General features: G+C 33.1%; 1 protein-coding gene across 1 annotated transcript in view; it reads left to right on the plus strand.

The window, feature by feature from the left end:
- The window catches only part of TLL1 (tolloid like 1), a 214,031-nt gene that overhangs the window by 161,251 nt on the left and 34,079 nt on the right, over window positions 1–18,701 (plus strand). The window contains exons 13-17 of the mRNA XM_004779539.3: window positions 1,189–1,384; window positions 3,740–3,865; window positions 5,932–6,092; window positions 9,146–9,326; window positions 18,416–18,541. Of these exons, the coding sequence (XP_004779596.1) occupies window positions 1,189–1,384; window positions 3,740–3,865; window positions 5,932–6,092; window positions 9,146–9,326; window positions 18,416–18,541 (790 nt within the window). The remainder of the gene's footprint in view (window positions 1–1,188; window positions 1,385–3,739; window positions 3,866–5,931; window positions 6,093–9,145; window positions 9,327–18,415; window positions 18,542–18,701) is intronic.

The raw sequence follows: 18,701 nt of genomic DNA on the forward strand, positions 1-18,701 counted from the left end.
TTAGAAGTTTGGGGCTAAAACATAGGTCCATGAGCATGAAGTTCTTCCTAAAGCTTTTTGGGTCTGAGTTCTTACTTGCATTTAATGTTTTAAGGAAAGAGATTGAGTTCCTGCAGGTTATATGGATTAAGAAGAGTGTATTGGGGTAAAAGGGCTCACCTGAACAGACAGGTTACTCTGAGGAAGGAATAGCCAGTGTTGATTCTACATACAATAGTCTTGCTACAGCTATGCTGACTATGGGTAAAGAATTACATAGACTAGGAAGTATGTAATTTCATATTACCAAATTTTCCTTTAAAAAGAGATGTATAACTTAAAACAGTGCAATATTTATCAACAGAGTTGAATCAGACTTCTCTATGAATAAATTAATAGTTTCGTTGATGAACTAACAGCAATTTTTATGTTACAGAACAAATTATACATTGCTTATGAATACCTGATTCAGATTGTTAATGATAATTTTAAGTCTGGATTTTTTTTAGCTCTTTTTTGCAAAAAAATTAGTACTTATATTTTATTTTACTTTTTTTAAATGCAGCTAACTTATGTTGATTTTTTTTTTTTTTTTTTTTTTTTTTTACCTGTGTTACTTAATGTTTATTTCACAAGTGCTATTATTATATATATATATAAACATATATTTTTATCCCCAGGGGTACAGGTCTGTGAATCACCAGGTTTACACACTTCACAGCACTCACCAAATCACATACCCTCCCCAATGTCCATAATCCCACCCCCTTCTCCCAAACCCCCTCCCCCCGGCAACCCTCAGTTTGTTTTGTGAGATTAAGAGTCACTTATGGTTTGTCTCCCTCCCAATCCCATCTTGTTTCATTTATTCTTCTACCCACTTAATCCTCCATGTTGCATCACCACTTCCTCATATCAGGGAGATCATATGATAGTTGTCTTTCTCTGCTTGACTTATGTTGATTTTGATGCATGTGGACACGCAGTTCCATAGATTTATGTGTCTCTGTGAACCAGAAAAATAGGCCCTTTATTCATGAGTGGTATAGATATGGTCACGCATGCTCACAAGAAGAGCTCCCATTTGGTATAAGTAACTTGTTATATGACCCTGTCAGTACTATGGCACTGAGAACACATAATGCTCTTTCTACAAAAATTGTTTTATCTATTAATGAGATGTATCTTCCCATATTTTTATTGTTGCAGATTGAAAGACATGACAACTGTGCCTATGACTACCTGGAAGTTCGAGACGGAACCAGTGAAAATAGTCCTTTGATAGGACGTTTCTGTGGTTATGATAAACCTGAAGATATCAGATCTACCTCCAATACCTTGTGGATGAAATTTGTTTCTGATGGAACTGTGAACAAGGCAGGATTTGCTGCCAATTTCTTTAAAGGTAATTTGAAGTAATTCAAAGTATGAGATTTTCTTTGTTAGGGGAAAATGTGATATTTAATATTGAGTTAAGAGAGAACTACAGAAAAGTAATACTGGAAGTTAATCATGCACTGTGCATTAGGCATATTTGAATGACTTTTTGTAAAAGATCATTGGTAAAATACTGGAATTTTGAACTTTGTAGCACAGGGCAGGAACTCCATTAGGATATCCTACCATCCATTTTTATGAAATACTCAAAATGGCAAAATCCAGAAAGGGAATTTAAACAGGGAAAAAACATTTGCAATGTAGTCAACATAAAATTTGTATCCAGAAGAAGTCATTCATCAATTTATTTCCAGGTGACAGTGTTTCTAAACCACCTTGTAGAGAATAATGTTTCACCATGTTGGAAATAATGTAGGGCCTTCCTTAGCAGACTCTTCTGATACCTAAAATGTCCTTTGGCAAAGAATTATTATTGACCAGCTTTAATTTTAAATCACATATCCAAATATTAGTATATTTTCATCTCCCTTATTTGGTGTGCATTACTGAAGTAAAAAGAACCATTTTATTTATTTATTTTTAAAAGTTGACTTATTTATTTGAGAGCGTATGGAGGGAAGAGAGAGAGAATCCTCACACAGACTCCATGCTGAGCACAGAACCCGACTCAGGGCTTAATCTCAAGATCCTGAGATCAAAACCAAGAGTCAGACCCTTAAACAGCTGTACCACACAGGCACCCCCAAACAAAACCATTTTAGTGCAAATAGCATAAAAATTTGCATTTAGAAAATTCATAGTCACTTAACATTAAGTATGTCATTATAAAATAAAACTTTTACTGGGAGAGAAAAAAAAATTTTACATTGACTTTTATAGAATAAATGATGGATTAGGTTGTGTATGTCAAAATTTAGTGCAATTAATAACCCAACATTGTGTTATTTAAAGAATAGTATAATATTGTATTTTCCCTGAGAATTACTTAGGTATTTACCATATGATTTGAAAGGCAGAGAACCCTGGTAGTTTCACTAAATGCATTCAAAGTATCCATTAAATTTTACATATATATGCATTAGTTTTGTAGTATTTTATAGTAGAAGAAACATACCATCAAGATTCTCTCCTATGACGCTTATATATTTGGTTATCAAAAATGCTTGGAATGGGGCGCGTGGGTGGCTCAATGGGTTAAAGCCTCTGCCTTAGGCCCAGGTCATGATCCTAGGGTCCTGGGATGGAGCCCTGCTCCTGGCTCTCTGCTCAGCGGGGAACCTGCTTCCCTTCCTCTCTCTTTGCCTGCCTCTCTGCCTATTTGTGTTCTCTGTCTTTCAAATGAATAAATAAAATCTTTAAAAAAAAAAAGGCTTGGAGTTTGGCCAGTGAAGAATTTCTCCAAGAATATTGTTTGCTATTTTTTTTTTTTTTTTTTAAATATTTTATTTATTTATTTGACAGACAGAGATCACAAGTAGGCAGAGAGGCAGTCAGAGAGAGAGAGGGGAAAGCAGGCTCCCTGCTGAGCAGAGAGCCCAATGTGGGGCTCGATCCCAGGACCCTGGGATCATGACCTGAGCAGAAGGCAGAGGTTTTAACCTACTGAGCCACCCAGGTGCCCCTGTTTGCTATTTTCTTAACTCATACTTGATTACCCCTGGGAATTGAGATTAGGGTATACCTTGTCATGTACATTGTTTTAATACTGTATATTTTTCATACATATATATTTATATATTTTCATATATACATTTTAATGTTTCCATATACAATAAAATAGTGTATGTAGTTACAAAATATGGAATTTTTCTATTTCCTGGATCAATATGTCTATATAAAAAACACTGAATACTTTAAAGAGGTCCAGTAAATTTCAGAATTTTCTTTCAATTTATACTCACCATAAGCTGTTTCTTGATAATGGCATTTCTTTAAAAGCATTTTTCAGAATATCTAGCAAATTATACTATGAAATCAACAAGTGAAGCTGTTTTTTCAATAAGTTTTTCTATTTTATTCTGGGCATTCTCTGTGGTGTAAGATTTCCCTTTGACCTTGAAATTAGAAAAAACAAAAAAGCAAACAACCCACATATATGTTGAAGATAACGTGATCTTCGGTTGGCACTGCTATGTTTCTAGTCCTTCCCTTGGTTCTTAACACAACTCTTAGATTACAGCAACATGAATTCTGGTATACCATGTATCAAAGGCTTGCAAGTTGTTCCTGCTCCTTTGTAGAAGAGATCAGTTGTTTTCGTTTCATTCAGTTATTAAGTGTCCTATTTAAAAAAAAAATTTACACCCTAGTATGTAAAACGTTATACTCTGGTTGTTCTCTACCTCTCTCGACATCTTTGTAGAGGAAGACGAGTGTGCCAAACCTGACCGTGGGGGCTGTGAGCAGCGGTGTCTGAACACACTGGGAAGTTATCAGTGTGCTTGTGAGCCTGGTTATGAGCTAGGACCTGACAAGAGGAGCTGTGAAGGTAGGGTCGCATTTGCATGTAGAGCTCCCTGCATGAACCTGCACTACCCCGTGCCCCGACCCCACCCCAGCCACCCCATTCCTTCTTTCTTTAATACCTTCTCATTCTCTTTTCGTCTGCCTCCCTTCCTTTCCTCTACAGTAATCTCTTTCCTCAACTGGTAAGACTCAGTTGGTAGTCATTGTTAACATGAAGCGTTGCCTGTGTGCTTGTTACAGAATCAGTCATTTCCTCCTTTGGTTATCAGGCCATCTTGTTTATCTGATGTATATTTCTATGTATTTCTCCTCTCTCTCCCTCTCTCTTTCTTACTCTATTTACCTATATCATCTCTCTCTCTATATATATATTTCTATTTTTATCTCTGTCTAGGTCTAGATTTTATCCATCCATCTACCATTTATTTTTACTTTTTTTTAAACATAGTTTATGGGTACCTCTCCCTTACTAAAGTGCAGAATCCTGAATCTGAATTATTTTTGTATTTCTAGCATCTAGCACAGACATAAAGCAGGAGATAAATCTGTTTTATTAATAAGTGATTCATAAACAAGAGATTTTGCTGTGTTTTCTCCATTTCCTCTATACATTCTAAGATATTTCCTACGCAATGTTTTGTTGCCATGTCTTAATGATCACTTCCTTCAGAATTTAAAGCTGCTCTTTTTTCCCCCTCACGTCCCCTGTGCCACCCTATGTCAAGCCCCATACTTAAGTTACAACATAAAGGGGCTTATCTTCCTTCCTCTGTTCTATACTCCTTGATTCGTCTCTCAACATGTCTGCCAAAATCATCTTCATAGAACTTGTAGCAGTTTAACATTACTTATAGTTACATAATTATGAAGTTGACTTGTGGTGGTTCTCACAAAAATGTTAAATGTAAACTCCCCGAAAGGAGCACCTTGTTCTCTACTGTATCTGTAATACAGGACATAACAGTGGTAAAGGTGACAGACTTATTTGCTTAATGAATAAATGCCATACCCTTAACTGACCTAAATAAAAAAAGTCAGAGACTATCCGTTTCTACTTAAAAATTTAAAATTTTCTCTTGGGCAAAGGTCTCCATCCTATCTATGAAACTACTAATCTGTTCTCTGTACTAGAATAAAATAGACACAGTTATGAAGGCAATGTAATATCTTTAAAACAGAGAACATTATATACCAAATACTAAGGTAGCATGACTATTAGTTCTGTGTGATGCCTAAAAATAATTATTTTACTTTTTAATAATTCACCAAAAAGTGGTAAATATGAAAGTACCGGTTATTTTTACAATACATTTATAAATGCAATAATACACACACACATGCATGCGTGCGCTCGTGCATGTATACACACAAAGGCTGTTAAAGAGACTGGTTACTTTAGGTAACTCTTGACTCCCTTGGAATTAATTACATACCTTGTACAATATATGTTCTCTTTTGTTTGGATTCCATTATTTTGCTAATTTCATTAACAATAAGGAAGAGAAGTAACATATTAAATGCTACACCTTTTAAATAGATCATTCAAAAGATAAAGAAAATAGTTGTTAAATGGAGTTTTGGAATGATAAAATGACCTCCTTATTCTAGTTTATTTTGTTTACTAACTCAAGTAACTGCAAGAGTTGCTTATCTTGGGGAAAAAGAATTTGAAGAAATAAGCAGTTGATTTTGGTTTCATTACATTGGACTGTAGTGTGCTTTATGCTTATCTTTCCATTAATTCTCTTAACATCAATATGGTATAGATATTATTATACCCATTTAAAAGATAAGACAACTGACACCCAGTTATCTTTATATTGCTTCTTTAACTTTAAAGTGATCTGAAATGTCATACAGCCGTATTTTGCTTGGGTCCAAAGCTACGGATTAACATTTTATGAATGGGATTTGATGATTAAAATAGTTGTACTAAAAACTAAGGAACAGAGACTGCATCTTTCTAGATTGTGAAAAATCTGGAAGATGATTGAAATTGAATGCTGAGACATTTGGTTGTCAGTGGAAAGGTGCTAAGAAGAGGTTGACTCTATTAGGGGAAAACCTTGTCTTCTTATTTCCTTCTAGCGGCTTGCGGTGGACTTCTTACCAAGCTTAATGGTACCATAACCACTCCAGGATGGCCCAAGGAGTACCCTCCTAATAAAAACTGTGTGTGGCAGGTGGTTGCACCAACCCAATACAGAATTTCCATGAAGTTTGAGTTTTTTGAGTTGGAGGGCAATGAAGTAAGTGAATAATAAACATAACTTTTTCTGTTGTGTTTTGGGACTCTGAAGACAAACTGGTAAATGGAAGGACGGAAGGAAGGAAGGAATGGAGGGAGCGTGGATTTCAGTAGCATAACCACAGAGAAGTCATCGTCTTTTTTTGTTCTCCTGTTCATTTCTACAATTGCTTGTAATTCCTGTTGGCATTGGATAATATTTTGGACTAATTCTGGGAGATTGAAAAATACCCAGAAGGAGTTTTACATAGTGTATTAATATACAGTAATTTCTCGATCTGTGAAAGAACTATGAAAAAAATAGGGTCAGCTTCATGTCACATAGAATTTTCTAAAAAAAAAAAAAAAAAAAAAACAGTTCGTCAAAATTCAAAATCCACTGGTTGAATCATAACAAATATAGCCAGTTAGGAGAACCTGCTATACTTTGAATCTTAACAAAGATACATTTAGTTGACACTATCTTTCCTTTATAAAATGTAACTTATTGTGATAAAGGTCCAGTTTTCTTCCATGTGACCACGTCAAACAAGTGAAATCATTTATTTGAGAGTTCCTATGTGCTAGTGCACACACACCAAATTCAAATGGAATGTTAAGCCTAGAAATAAGAACTTTCAGAGCTGTGTCCTTTGTGTGGTTGGTCAACATTGGCTGAATTTCAGTTTTGTTTGAGCTTTCCTACTTTCTTTTCTTATTCTAATTTCCATATCCTTTCATATCCTTTCTTCTAGTGACTTCTTTTCTGTGTTTATTTTAAAGTGAACATGATTTAAATCTTCTAAGTATGATAAAATTAACTCAAATATTATTTTGTATCTGGTATATATCTGTTGAACATTTGTAAAGAAGTGAAAAAACAGAAATATAGTATATTTATGCTCCTGAGCAACACTTGTTGATGATATTTGTGGATTTTATACCATTATGTTGTCTTTGTATAGTATCTTTGCTTCTTCCCCCTCCCCCCACTTTTCTTTATCTCTTTTTAATGACTTTTTTCCTCTTAATTCTGCCAATTGTAGTCAAGGCGCTTATGTGGATTTTTTAGTGCTACTGATGGCTTTGAGGTAAAAAGAAGTTGCTGACTTTTGTGTTTCCTTAAAGGATAATAAAGTTTAAAATATGGTGAACTTAGTGTACCTTTCAAGATCCTCCTTACATTGTGTGTTCTGTTTTATGATAACAAAATCTGCTATTTATATTTCTAACATACTTTGCCCACATGAAACAAAATTTTCCCTTAATAATTACCTGAAATTTAGAGAACTATTAAAATGAATAAAATATTTTTACAGCATTTTTAGAAAACTTTTCATAAGAGCAACATTTTTTTAACATGGTAATCTCCCTACTGGTTCTGTGATTTGACATGAACTTGTTGTTGAATGACTTCTATTCTCTCCATTTCCTCTAAAGCGATCAGCTGTGACAGATATGACATTTTGATTCATTAGTTGAAAGATGTTACTATGAAGTCTGGAAGTTTATATTCAGGAGGAAGGAGGGTAGAGGGTTTGAAATAAATGGGTCATTGTATTCTGAAAGCATTCTTCCCATGGTGGTGGTCTTTATTCCTGGGAGGATCCTTCACAAACTCTCTAACATATCCCAAGTTTCGTAAACGTAAAATGACGTTGCTATGTGAAAGGCCGTTTTTGTGGTTTGATGTCTTATTTTCTTAAAATGAAGGCATGAGCCAAAACTTGACTTGTAGATTACTGGGTTAAGTTAAAACTTTACTTCATTGTTTTAGTTATTATATAGATATACAAAAGCAAAGATGATGTCAAACAACTTTAACCTCGGTAAAATTCTCCTACCCTATGTCAGAGCCCTCTGAAAATGGATGTTACAGCTTTAAAAAAGTAGATAGAAGACTTTTGAAAACTTTCCTAGCGGTATTTTGCTTTTTTATCACCTAATTAATATCACAAGAACCAGTAATTTGAGTTGACATATTGCAAAGTACAGATCATGCCCCAGGATTCAATTGTATGCATTGTTAAACTTTGCTAATTAGACATTTATGTAATAAGGTCATTCATGCAAGATGTATTCTTTAGAATGTGCCCTGTGAAACTTTGGAGAAGTGTATTATGGAAACATCTGTTGGAAGTTGTAAAATTTAGGAGGATACCTGCATTCACTTAGCTTCTTCCATTTCGGTGTTGTTAGTGCATTACATATAAATCAGAATGAGTCTACTTCACCGTACTGTCAGTTCCCCTCTCCATTCCACCACGTAGATTTGTTTGCAATCCTGCAGCATAGCTGAAGAGTAATTTTATAGTGCCTGGCAACTCAAAGAAATTAAGAAATATCAATTTGTTTGATAAGTTTGAAAGGCAAAGTATCCTTTTTACTGTATCCTCCAATGTCTGTCTCCTTTGAAATTTCCTAAGAGTGCCCTTCTGATTAGAACATAGTTTTTCTGGGAGACAGCATCAGACCAAGCCAAACTCAGTGCTATTTTCCCTGAAGTGCTACATATGATAAGTATAATTTTGGACAAGTTATTTAGAAATTTCTGAACCTCAATTTTCTCTTCTTTACCATAGAAAGGAACATTTCTGTTGTTAATTGTCATTTCATAGACTAGGTGTATCAGTTTCATGTCACTGTTATCGGCATTAAATAAGACAGACAGGACAAATTCTTTCACAGTTCTTCGTGAAAATTTAAACAATTTTTTTTTTTAAGTCAGCAAATACTGTTCTTGTAACCATCAGCACCATTGTCTCAACAAATATGTATCTCAGTTCTCCTAAACTCTATTTTTTGGAAAAGATACATGCTGTAAATATACGTAAACAGGCACACATTGGTATATATAACTCTTACAGATATTCAGAGCAAAATTCTCTAATCTATTTTTCATGCCATCTGCCTCATATTTGGACTCTTTCCCTGATTTTTTTTCTTTATGTATTAATTCCAGTTTGACTACCAGAGAAGTAAAGAGGGGAAAAAAACATGATAAATTTTTCAAAAATAAATGTCAACCACTGATACTTTAAAATCTGGTGACTGTCATAACCATGTCTTTTCTAGGTTTGCAAATACGATTATGTGGAGATTTGGAGTGGCCTTTCCTCTGAGTCTAAGTTGCATGGCAAATTTTGTGGTGCCGAAGTGCCTGACGTGATCACGTCTCAGTTCAACAATATGAGAATTGAATTCAGATCTGACAATACTGTATCCAAGAAGGGCTTCAAAGCACATTTCTTTTCAGGTATCAGTATTCACATGCTGTATGTGCATATCATGGCCTTTGAAGGTGGATTGCCTTTCATTATTATCTACTTTTCATAGTTTCCTGGAAATGTAACTTGGAGAGACATAGAGTGCATGCACATTTATCCTAGGTTTAACAGTTTTTTTACTTATAATTAGAATATTGATAGTTGGGGACCTGATGAAATATAGCTTTCAAACACTTAATAATCAAATATTATAAAGGCTAGTACAAATAACACAAAATTATTAAAATAATATTTTCAAACAGTGACTTTATAAGTGTATAGGGATAATGATAAAAGACTTCCAAAAAGTGGCAAGCTGTTTCAAAATGATTTATCTTTTTTTTTTAGCAACATATTTTTTATTCTTATTATTTAGCAAATATTTCTTATTCCTCTTATGATTATATTTTCACTTATGGTTAACCTGATATTAAAATCATACTTTGCCTCATCACTTTAGAAAGGATAACAGAATGAAACCTACAAATATAGAAATTACAAATTTTACTAAGAATAATAGATTATCAAGTATATTAAGCAGTTGACACTTCTGTTTCGAATTTAATGTTTAGTTTAACCAACTCATAGTAAAATTTCCCTTGTCTAGAGCTGAAATTTGATAAAATGTGTCCCAACACTAAAGAAATATATGAAAGCACCAGTGAAATTCCTTTATTTTTCCAATTTTGGAGTCATACCTTACATACAAAGATATTCTGAAACTTCAAAAATAGACAAAATTTTACTAAACCTTAGTATAGCAGTCTGCCTTTCAGACTGCCAAGCAATTTAAAGCAACTGAATTCCAATTATATTTTAATATTAGGTAATTTGGATTGAATTAATTCAAAGTCCGTTTATTCCAATCCCCATGTGTTTAAAATTAATGAGATTTACAGTGCCCAGGGTTTGTTTGGGGTTTTCAGTGTAATTGAAGTTAATGGTTCACAAGTTCCATTGAGGTCCAAGTCATACACAGAGGAACACTCAAAATACAAAGGATCTTGGCTCTCTTATTCTCCATGCCTTCCTTCCCCCAGATTTAATTGCCTTTTAAAAATTCTTCTCAGGCATTAATTTAAGACTTATGTTATTCAAAGTAGCATTTTACTATCCTATTTTGATGAAAGCAGGACATTCTTAGACTTCACTATTTTACAAATATCATATGTGTTTTACAGATTTTAGATGACCCAGTGATTAGAGACAAAGGTTCTCATTTTAGAACCTCCTAAATATTTATTTTAAATATTGAAATTATAAAGTGAATACATTTTATCATTAAAAAAAACATTATGAATCCTCTTTGCTTTATCAGAGTCATACATTTTACTTAATATTTACTTTTTTAAAGGATGCATGCTACGTATATAGTGGCAAAGTATGATTAAATTGAAAGCTACTCAGATTATTTAAAATTCACTATCTGATATTATTGGTTAGGAAAAACTTTCCAAATTGTAAAGATAGATTGTGTCTTTGGAAGGATACTATTAAGATATAAAATGTGCTACTTTAATTCTTATAATACAGATATGAAGGCACATGAAGAAGATGCTGTTCCTCAGCACATCCAAGGACATAGACTCTATTCCTGTCTCTATGTGACTGTGCTTTATAACATTATCCAAGTACCTTGGTAATACTTGAGTTAATAATAACTAATTTGCTATAAATCATATTTACTGGTGCAGATCATTTAGGAAGTTGTGTCTGCTTTTGGTGTTTATCAGTGCTATATTTAAAAAGTATAATTCAACTAGGTGATAGTGATTCCTTTCGTTAGAGTCTAGACTAAATTGTTTGATGGAATATGGGTAGTTAAGTAAATGGAACTATGAGGTTTAAGGGGGGAAATTAAACCCCAAGTGTTCATATGATAGCTACCATTTTGAGAATTTATTATGCAGGCATGCATCATCTTTTTAGTAATCAAAATAAAGCTGTCACAGTCTCATTATTACATTCACTTGACAGGTGAAGCTGCTGAGGAGTTAAATAAACTGCTTAGTGTCATAAAGAATTTAAAGCCCAGTTTGTCTTGGCTTATCTAAGAGCTGATCATGCTTTTTGCAAAGAGCATGTTAAGTGTTACACTGAACATCTTCTTGACCTGAAAAACAACAGACATATTTTTTACTTCATTATTAGGTTACTATTTTGTAAAGTCCAAAATGACTATTATTAAGTGTAAACTTCCTGTGCTTTCTTTTTGATACATTGAAAAATATCAGCAGTTTGTCAGATTCATATTTAAAATACTGTGGTTCTGGATAAGTATTAAATTTATTTTACATTTAATTTCCTAGGAGTTTCTGTTAGTGGGAAGATGTTTGCACAGGAAAAGGAAGACAAAACATTATAATAAAGTGGTGCTATCAAGAGATTACAGCAAATTCAGATGTTTACCTGATGTTCTTATGATCATCATACAGAACTATAATTACAGAAGATCACCTATTTTAATAGAAAGGCTCTACTCACATGGAAAATGTTATTTAGATATCTAATAATGCTTTAAATAATAACACATAATTATGTGTTCAAAGTCAAATAATTCATTATATTTACCAGAAAGTAGACACGTAAACCATGAGGATATTATATTTTGCAAACAAAATTGAAGGTTTTTTTGTTTGTTAAAATTTACTCTTGGGGAATTTGTCAAAATACATTACTGGGTTTATTGTGACAAACTCTTTAGAAAGAAATTTAGCATAGGAATCAAGAGTCATTACAATGACTATTCACGTTGCTTCAGAAATCTTATTCTTGAGAATACTTAAAGAAAAGTTTCAGAATCTGGAAGAGGGATTACAATATACTATTATAGTGATAGAAATTTGAAACAGCCTAATGGCATGACAGGGGGAAAATGGTGAATAAATTATAGCAAATACACTTTGTGGACTTTTCTACACCATAAAGATGATTTACTGATCCTATAAGGTAAAAAAGTGTATATGATAAAACATTAATGGAAACTATCTGCACAGTGCATATAGCTAAGCATGTGGGGGAAACAAACCTGAAAGTTGCTGTAAAAAATACCAAGAATGTGTGCTAAGGTAGGAAGATGGTGCATTATGGTTTCTATCCAATTTCTCTCAGTTTTCAATTTAAATACAAAATAGCTTTAAATCATTAATTAATTTTTGAGAAAGAATGTGTGAGTGGGAGTGGGTAGATGGAAGGGAAGGGGAGAGAGAAAATCTTAAGCAGATTCTGCACTCAGCACAGAGCCTGACTGGGGCTCCATCTCAAGACTCTGAGATTAGGACCTGAGCTGAAATCAAGAGTTGGACATTTAACCTACTGAGTCACCTAGGTGTCCCTGAAATGACTTTAGAAGAAAAACACCTGTCATATTTCTTTACCCCCAAATGCCTCTAGATTTGCAAACATTACCTAATAGACTTTGAGAGTGAAGAAACTTTTAAAATTATCTTTTATAAATTAGTTAATAAATAGTAATGAGGTTAATAATCTTAACACAAGTATTTTGTGTTGAGTTAAATTTAACAATTTTAACTTTATAGTCATTTAATATTTTATTATAGACTATTGAATAAATGTGCTACTCTAGTGTATATATTAATCAAGAGATATCTTATGAAGACTGAGTCTTAAATGCTTCTGATTGTAATCAGTGTTCTAAAGATTTCAGAAGTGGTTGTGAATTTATGAAAACATGCTGAGGAATATAACATGTTCAGCTATTTTTTCCAGAGTCCTATGGATTCAATAAAAAGAAGAAGCAATATTTGATCACAGGTGATTCCATTTTATTTGGAAGGAAAGTTATTCAAAAAGTAATTCTTTCTTGCAGCTCAGTGATACATCGAGAAAAAAGACACATAAAAATATATTTAGATTTTGAATGTGTACAGTAAAATAAAATGTTTATAGCATCATTTCCAAGTACAAATATTTAATAAAATAATCACATAGAGATACTAGTTATTTTTGGATATAGCTTCTACTTTTAAATAAGCACTCTTTAGACCTAAGAAATGGGATCAGAAGAATGACTCTCAGCTGTTGAATTCTGTTCATTCCAAATATATGAGTAAGGACCATCACAATGAATTCTAATTCAAAATCTTAAATAACATAATAAAAATCTTTCATTAGACAATAATTGTATAGCTTGAACATTTAAAGCTTACTGTATTATACCGTCGGAGGTCCACAAGGCCCCCTACAAAAATGAAAGTGTCATATACTCTATTGATTTTAGGATATACTAAAAAACCTTATAATGATGTAATATGAAAGCAAATTAGGAAATTAGGACAAAGTAAAGCTATTTGGACATGATATAAAACTGTGTGTCTGCTCAGTTTTTTACCTGCATCAGAAAGAGCATAAGCATTTTCTAGAAGATAGTCTGGTCCAAAAATATTTTACTGTTATGTTTTTGGACTGAATGAGACTTGTTTTTCTATTAACACTAATCACTTAATTTGCACAATAGTAAAACCAAACTTAATTTTGTATGATTGTGCATTTGAATACAAGTATGCAAATCTGCACAGGTATACGTGGTATAGATTATTTATTTTAAGAGGTGAAGCAAGGTTAACTGTATTCCACTCAGAACAAAGTTATTTTTAAATGGGCCAAAAATAAAGGAAATATTAATAGGATTTTATACAAGTAAAAAAATGTCAATATTTGGCAAAGTTGATGTTTCTTAAAAAATTTAATTCTAGCTTTCATTGTTTGAAAAGAATATAACACACGATTTCAGCAATGAGAGTTGAACATTCTCTCTTCTTTAGCCATCTGTGGATTGATGAGAATTAAATTAGTGAATAGTAGAGAATTTGGAGACTAAACCTCACTTGAGAGCAATGTCTCTCACAGGTCTAGTATTGGAGTGCCTAGTGACTTGCTCAGGAGCCAAAATGGAATAAAACCCAGCTTTCCTGACTGCCAGTTTATTTCTGTCTGTAACACATGTAGGAGTAGATAAAATGATCTGTGTGATTTTTCTACTTCAAATTCAAGTGATTTCAGCAGAATGCTCTTCATCTCAGCCGTTTTTTCATTGCGTACAGTTACTTCCTTACATCTTTCCTCCTGTACCCCGTCTCTCTAATGGAATGCTTGTAGATATTGTTAGAAGAAATATAGCCCTATATTATCCTAAGAAAACTGTAAATGTTAATGTGATTAATTTCAAATAATTAAAAATTAAAACTTTCCTATGATTTTGACAAGTTTTCATTGCTAATCATATTGAAATATTGCCATGTTTTTGAAGGAGCAAAGTGTCTTTGTTGTGATTCTCAGCAGAATTCATTAGCGCTTTTTTTTCCCTAAGTTTTTATTTAAATTCCAGTTAGTTAACATACAGTGTAATATTAGTTTATTAGGGCTGTTTTCATGCATGTGTGAGTGCATGCAGGAGTGTAAGTGGGTCAGTTTGTGTCATCTTTTGTCATTTCCTGTGAGAATATCTGCTCATATGTTTCTGGTCTGGTGCATGGACCCTTTCCTTTTTTTCCCCCTACAGACAAGGAAGCTTTCTGCAAAGAGAAAATTTTTATTTTTGAATCTTGCAAGAATTTGATACAGGTTTCCACTTCAGTTCCATCCAGTATGTATTATTCATAGACTGATAGCTTCTGATAGTCTCAGAGATACTCTGCAGGCCTCTGATGGGAAAATGCCACCTCCTTCTTTCCTAATAATGGACCTTTCCTTTATCTAATATGAAGCAATGGAAAGCAGATATGTCCATTCCAAAGAAGGAGACAAATTTCCATCTGCAGAAAATAAATGTTTTATTTCTACTCAGCAAAACATTGGTTTCTCTCACTAATAAAAACTATTCTTAAATTTTTGTGTCTCAAGTATGAAGATACTGGGAAATGTCAAATGAGTTACTGATAGTATTCCCAAATATTAAATTTACTATGCAGACATTCTAAGAAATAGTTAAAATGCATCATCCTCCATTCTTTCTTTTGGATTTTCATTGTTCAAGATATTTGTAGTTTGTATGTCCTAAGAGGAAAAAGGGAAAGAAAATGAAAACATAATTGTGTTTGCTAATAGCTTTTTTCTCTAGTTTGGTGACTTTCATTCATAAGAAGTCCAGAATATATTCATGGACTTTGTCTTTTGTGATGTTGCTGTTTCTCATCAACAGATAATTAGAAAGCACATTCACTTGAATTAGAATAATTTATTTACTTTCATTAAAACAAGTATCTAAAATAATAAAATAGAACAAATATTTAAAAAATAACCTCACTGTATTCACTAATGTGGATGGACTTAAAATGTTTATTGAAATAAATAGCTTTCTTTGACTGCATGATGTAAATTGTGTACATAATTTTAAGTATTTCTGTGTTTACTGAAATTTTCTCTTTTCATATGTATTTGACACACAGAGGCACAGTTATATATGCTACTTTGCTGGGCATGATAACTTTCCTCTGCTGCTTTTAGTTGCTGCTTGCGTTAGTCCACATTCTGCATAAGCCATAAGCCAAATTGAATTTTAGCTGAACTCTAGATGAATATACATATAGAATATACATATTCTAGTAGTGTCTTGTGATTACTCTTAATTTTCATGTGACATTAATTATATTAGGCACCCTGAGAAAGTGCAGATGAAGGCAGGAGACACTAATCAATGGAGAAAAAGTACTGTGGATATTTAGAAAGTAATGACTGTATAAAATCTTTTTCTTCTTTTTTCTTCCCCCTTCTTTTTCCTCTAAAGATTATTTTAAAATTATTAATTATTTTTCCCAAACAACATAAATATACCATGCAATGTAATCAGTTTCACTTTCAACTTTATTTCTCTTTAGTTACCATTACCACAGCTATTGTGGTAATATTATATTTTGATATTTTCTATCATAATATATTCTGTCAAATCTAAAGACAATAATTCTTCCTAGAAATATAACCTAGTGGCTTAAGATTTCCAGTAGAATGAAGTTTATATGTTAGAAATATGTTAGAAATACTGGAATTGTTTTGATTATAAAATAACTATGGACTTAAAAATGCATGAATAATAATTTGTGTTCATATTTGTATTTTAGCTTTTTTATATTGCTCATGAATGCCAATCCAAACAGTAGTCCAGCAGTCCCTGTCATCACTGGTTCACTGAGCACTTAGAATCTGTTTACCAGTCAATTGCAAATGTGAACTCATTTTCTCTAAACTAATTGAGTTACACTTGTTAGATTTCCAGTGAGCTCTTGTAAGTCTGGTTGACCTATAGTACAACTAAAGTTCAGTCTCTCAGGTGTTGTTTCAAGATCATCAAACTTTCATTATATAAACATTTTCATAGCAAATATGTAACTATTTCCGTGTGTGTAAGTCTGGCACCTGAAATTTTAAATTGGTTATTTCCATTTAACAAAGAAAAGTGTCTGAATTGGAAAATGCAAGAGGCTGACACCATCAGGGTTAGGAGTCTGACCTACTGTCCGCCCATTTTGCATAAGCCATTCATAACTCGTAAACTGTAATTTTCACTGTTGACACCATTAAGGGAACAGGGCTTTGAAATGATTATAAATTTCCCTAAATTAATTTTACAAGGCCAATTCTGTATTTTGATTTCTTATACATGTTGATGCTCTTTTAGAGAATGGTTTTCTTTATTCTACTTTTATTTTGCTTAGGCTACATAATAAGTAAAAGAAAATGTAATGGAGGTGTTAAAGGTAGCTAGAGAACACATAATTCACAGATGTATTGATTCTGATATATTCTTTCAAACTTTGGAACTGCCTGTATGCCTTTGGAGTGTTCTGATATAGCCAATACACGAATATATTCATTCCAGAAGCATGTGTATGCTATGTCATGTAATCAGTCTCCAAAAATGAAAAAAAAATAGATATGTCCTTAAAAATTATGATCAGATTCTTCTATAAAAATTCATTTCCTAAGCCCATTTCCATAGAGTGAATATTGATTTGATAAAAAGGCAAAAATAGCTTTAGCTATCTGTGTGCTACTGTGAGCTCACAAACTGTCATTAGAAAATTCAGTTGACAGTATAAAATTTGAATTCAACCCACCTCTGATATGACTGTCATGTGTCCTTTTCGTTCTCTATGCTGTGGGAGTGATGAAAGTCTGAGTGATGTGTCATCATCTATGTGTGTCAGGAACAATCTGCCAGTTTTGACTTTAATGGACAAGCCAGCCATGGAATGACAGCTGAGTGGCATAGCATGGTGGCTGATGCCTCTCACTGGATTGACTGCCTGCTAATCTAGTTTGGCTTTTTTCCCTGTAGTGAATGTGTTGGCTATTTCTTGAAGCTCATATTTCCTATTCTAACCTTTACCTCTAGCACACTAAGAGCCTTTTCAGGGAATCATTTATTAATAAACTGGTCTGCTGGAGTAGATTTGTTTCAAATATATAAGTTAAATTACTTCTTTAGGACAACCTAATGATGCCTTTTTCTGTCTTGGATGGTTATGAAGTATTCAGATTCATTAGTGCTAACCATAGCAGCAAAGTTAACAACAACAAAAAAATCAACTGCAGTAATTATACTGAGTGATTTTTTTAAAAGTGATTATATATAAATTCTGGAACCTTGTTTAGTCTCTGTCTCTACACCATGGCTAATATATTGAAGTTCTTGCATATATATATAGTATATAATACATAATACATCACCAGTTCTTGCATTTATTCAAAATACTCACGGTTTTAAATTTATTTTAAAAAATTGGCAATAAATGTTTAGGGTTAGTTGGAAAACAATTCATTCATTTCCTGTCTCCTCCTACTCAAAACTCCTACTTCAGCATTGGAATGAAAGAGGCTGTGAACTGTTATCTTAGAGTCAGCAGTGTTAAAAACTCAATTCATGGTACAGGGCTCCAAGCTAAACAAGGAATGGGTAAAACTAAGACACTAAAAATTCGGGGGGTTTTGTTTTATGTTGGGATCAAAGAAAGCTGTGGCTTAGTTTACCCTTTGCTAGTGTTAACCACAACTAAAAGACTCTCCTTTGTTACCCTTTGTTTCTAAAGCTACTTACTAAACTGTGGGGTTATCTTTTTGGTAGACAAAGACGAATGCTCTAAGGATAATGGTGGGTGTCAACATGAGTGTGTCAACACCATGGGAAGCTACATGTGTCAGTGCCGTAATGGATTTGTGCTGCATGAAAATAAACATGACTGCAAGGAAGGTATGAAGGAGTGTTCTTTTCTTGACAACATCTAGAATTTCATGTAGTTTGGGTCAAGCATTGCTTCCAAGTAGAGTTAATCATATCAATGACTGATATCATTGCTGACCATTCAAATGTCAAAAAAAAAAAAAGAAAGAAAAAAAGAAAAGTGCAGTGT

The sequence above is a fragment of the Mustela putorius genome, unplaced genomic scaffold (genome assembly GCF_011764305.1).
Source record: "Mustela putorius furo isolate JIRA1106 unplaced genomic scaffold, ASM1176430v1.1 tig00000242_pilon_pilon_pilon, whole genome shotgun sequence".
NCBI classification, from domain to species: domain Eukaryota; kingdom Metazoa; phylum Chordata; class Mammalia; order Carnivora; family Mustelidae; genus Mustela; species Mustela putorius.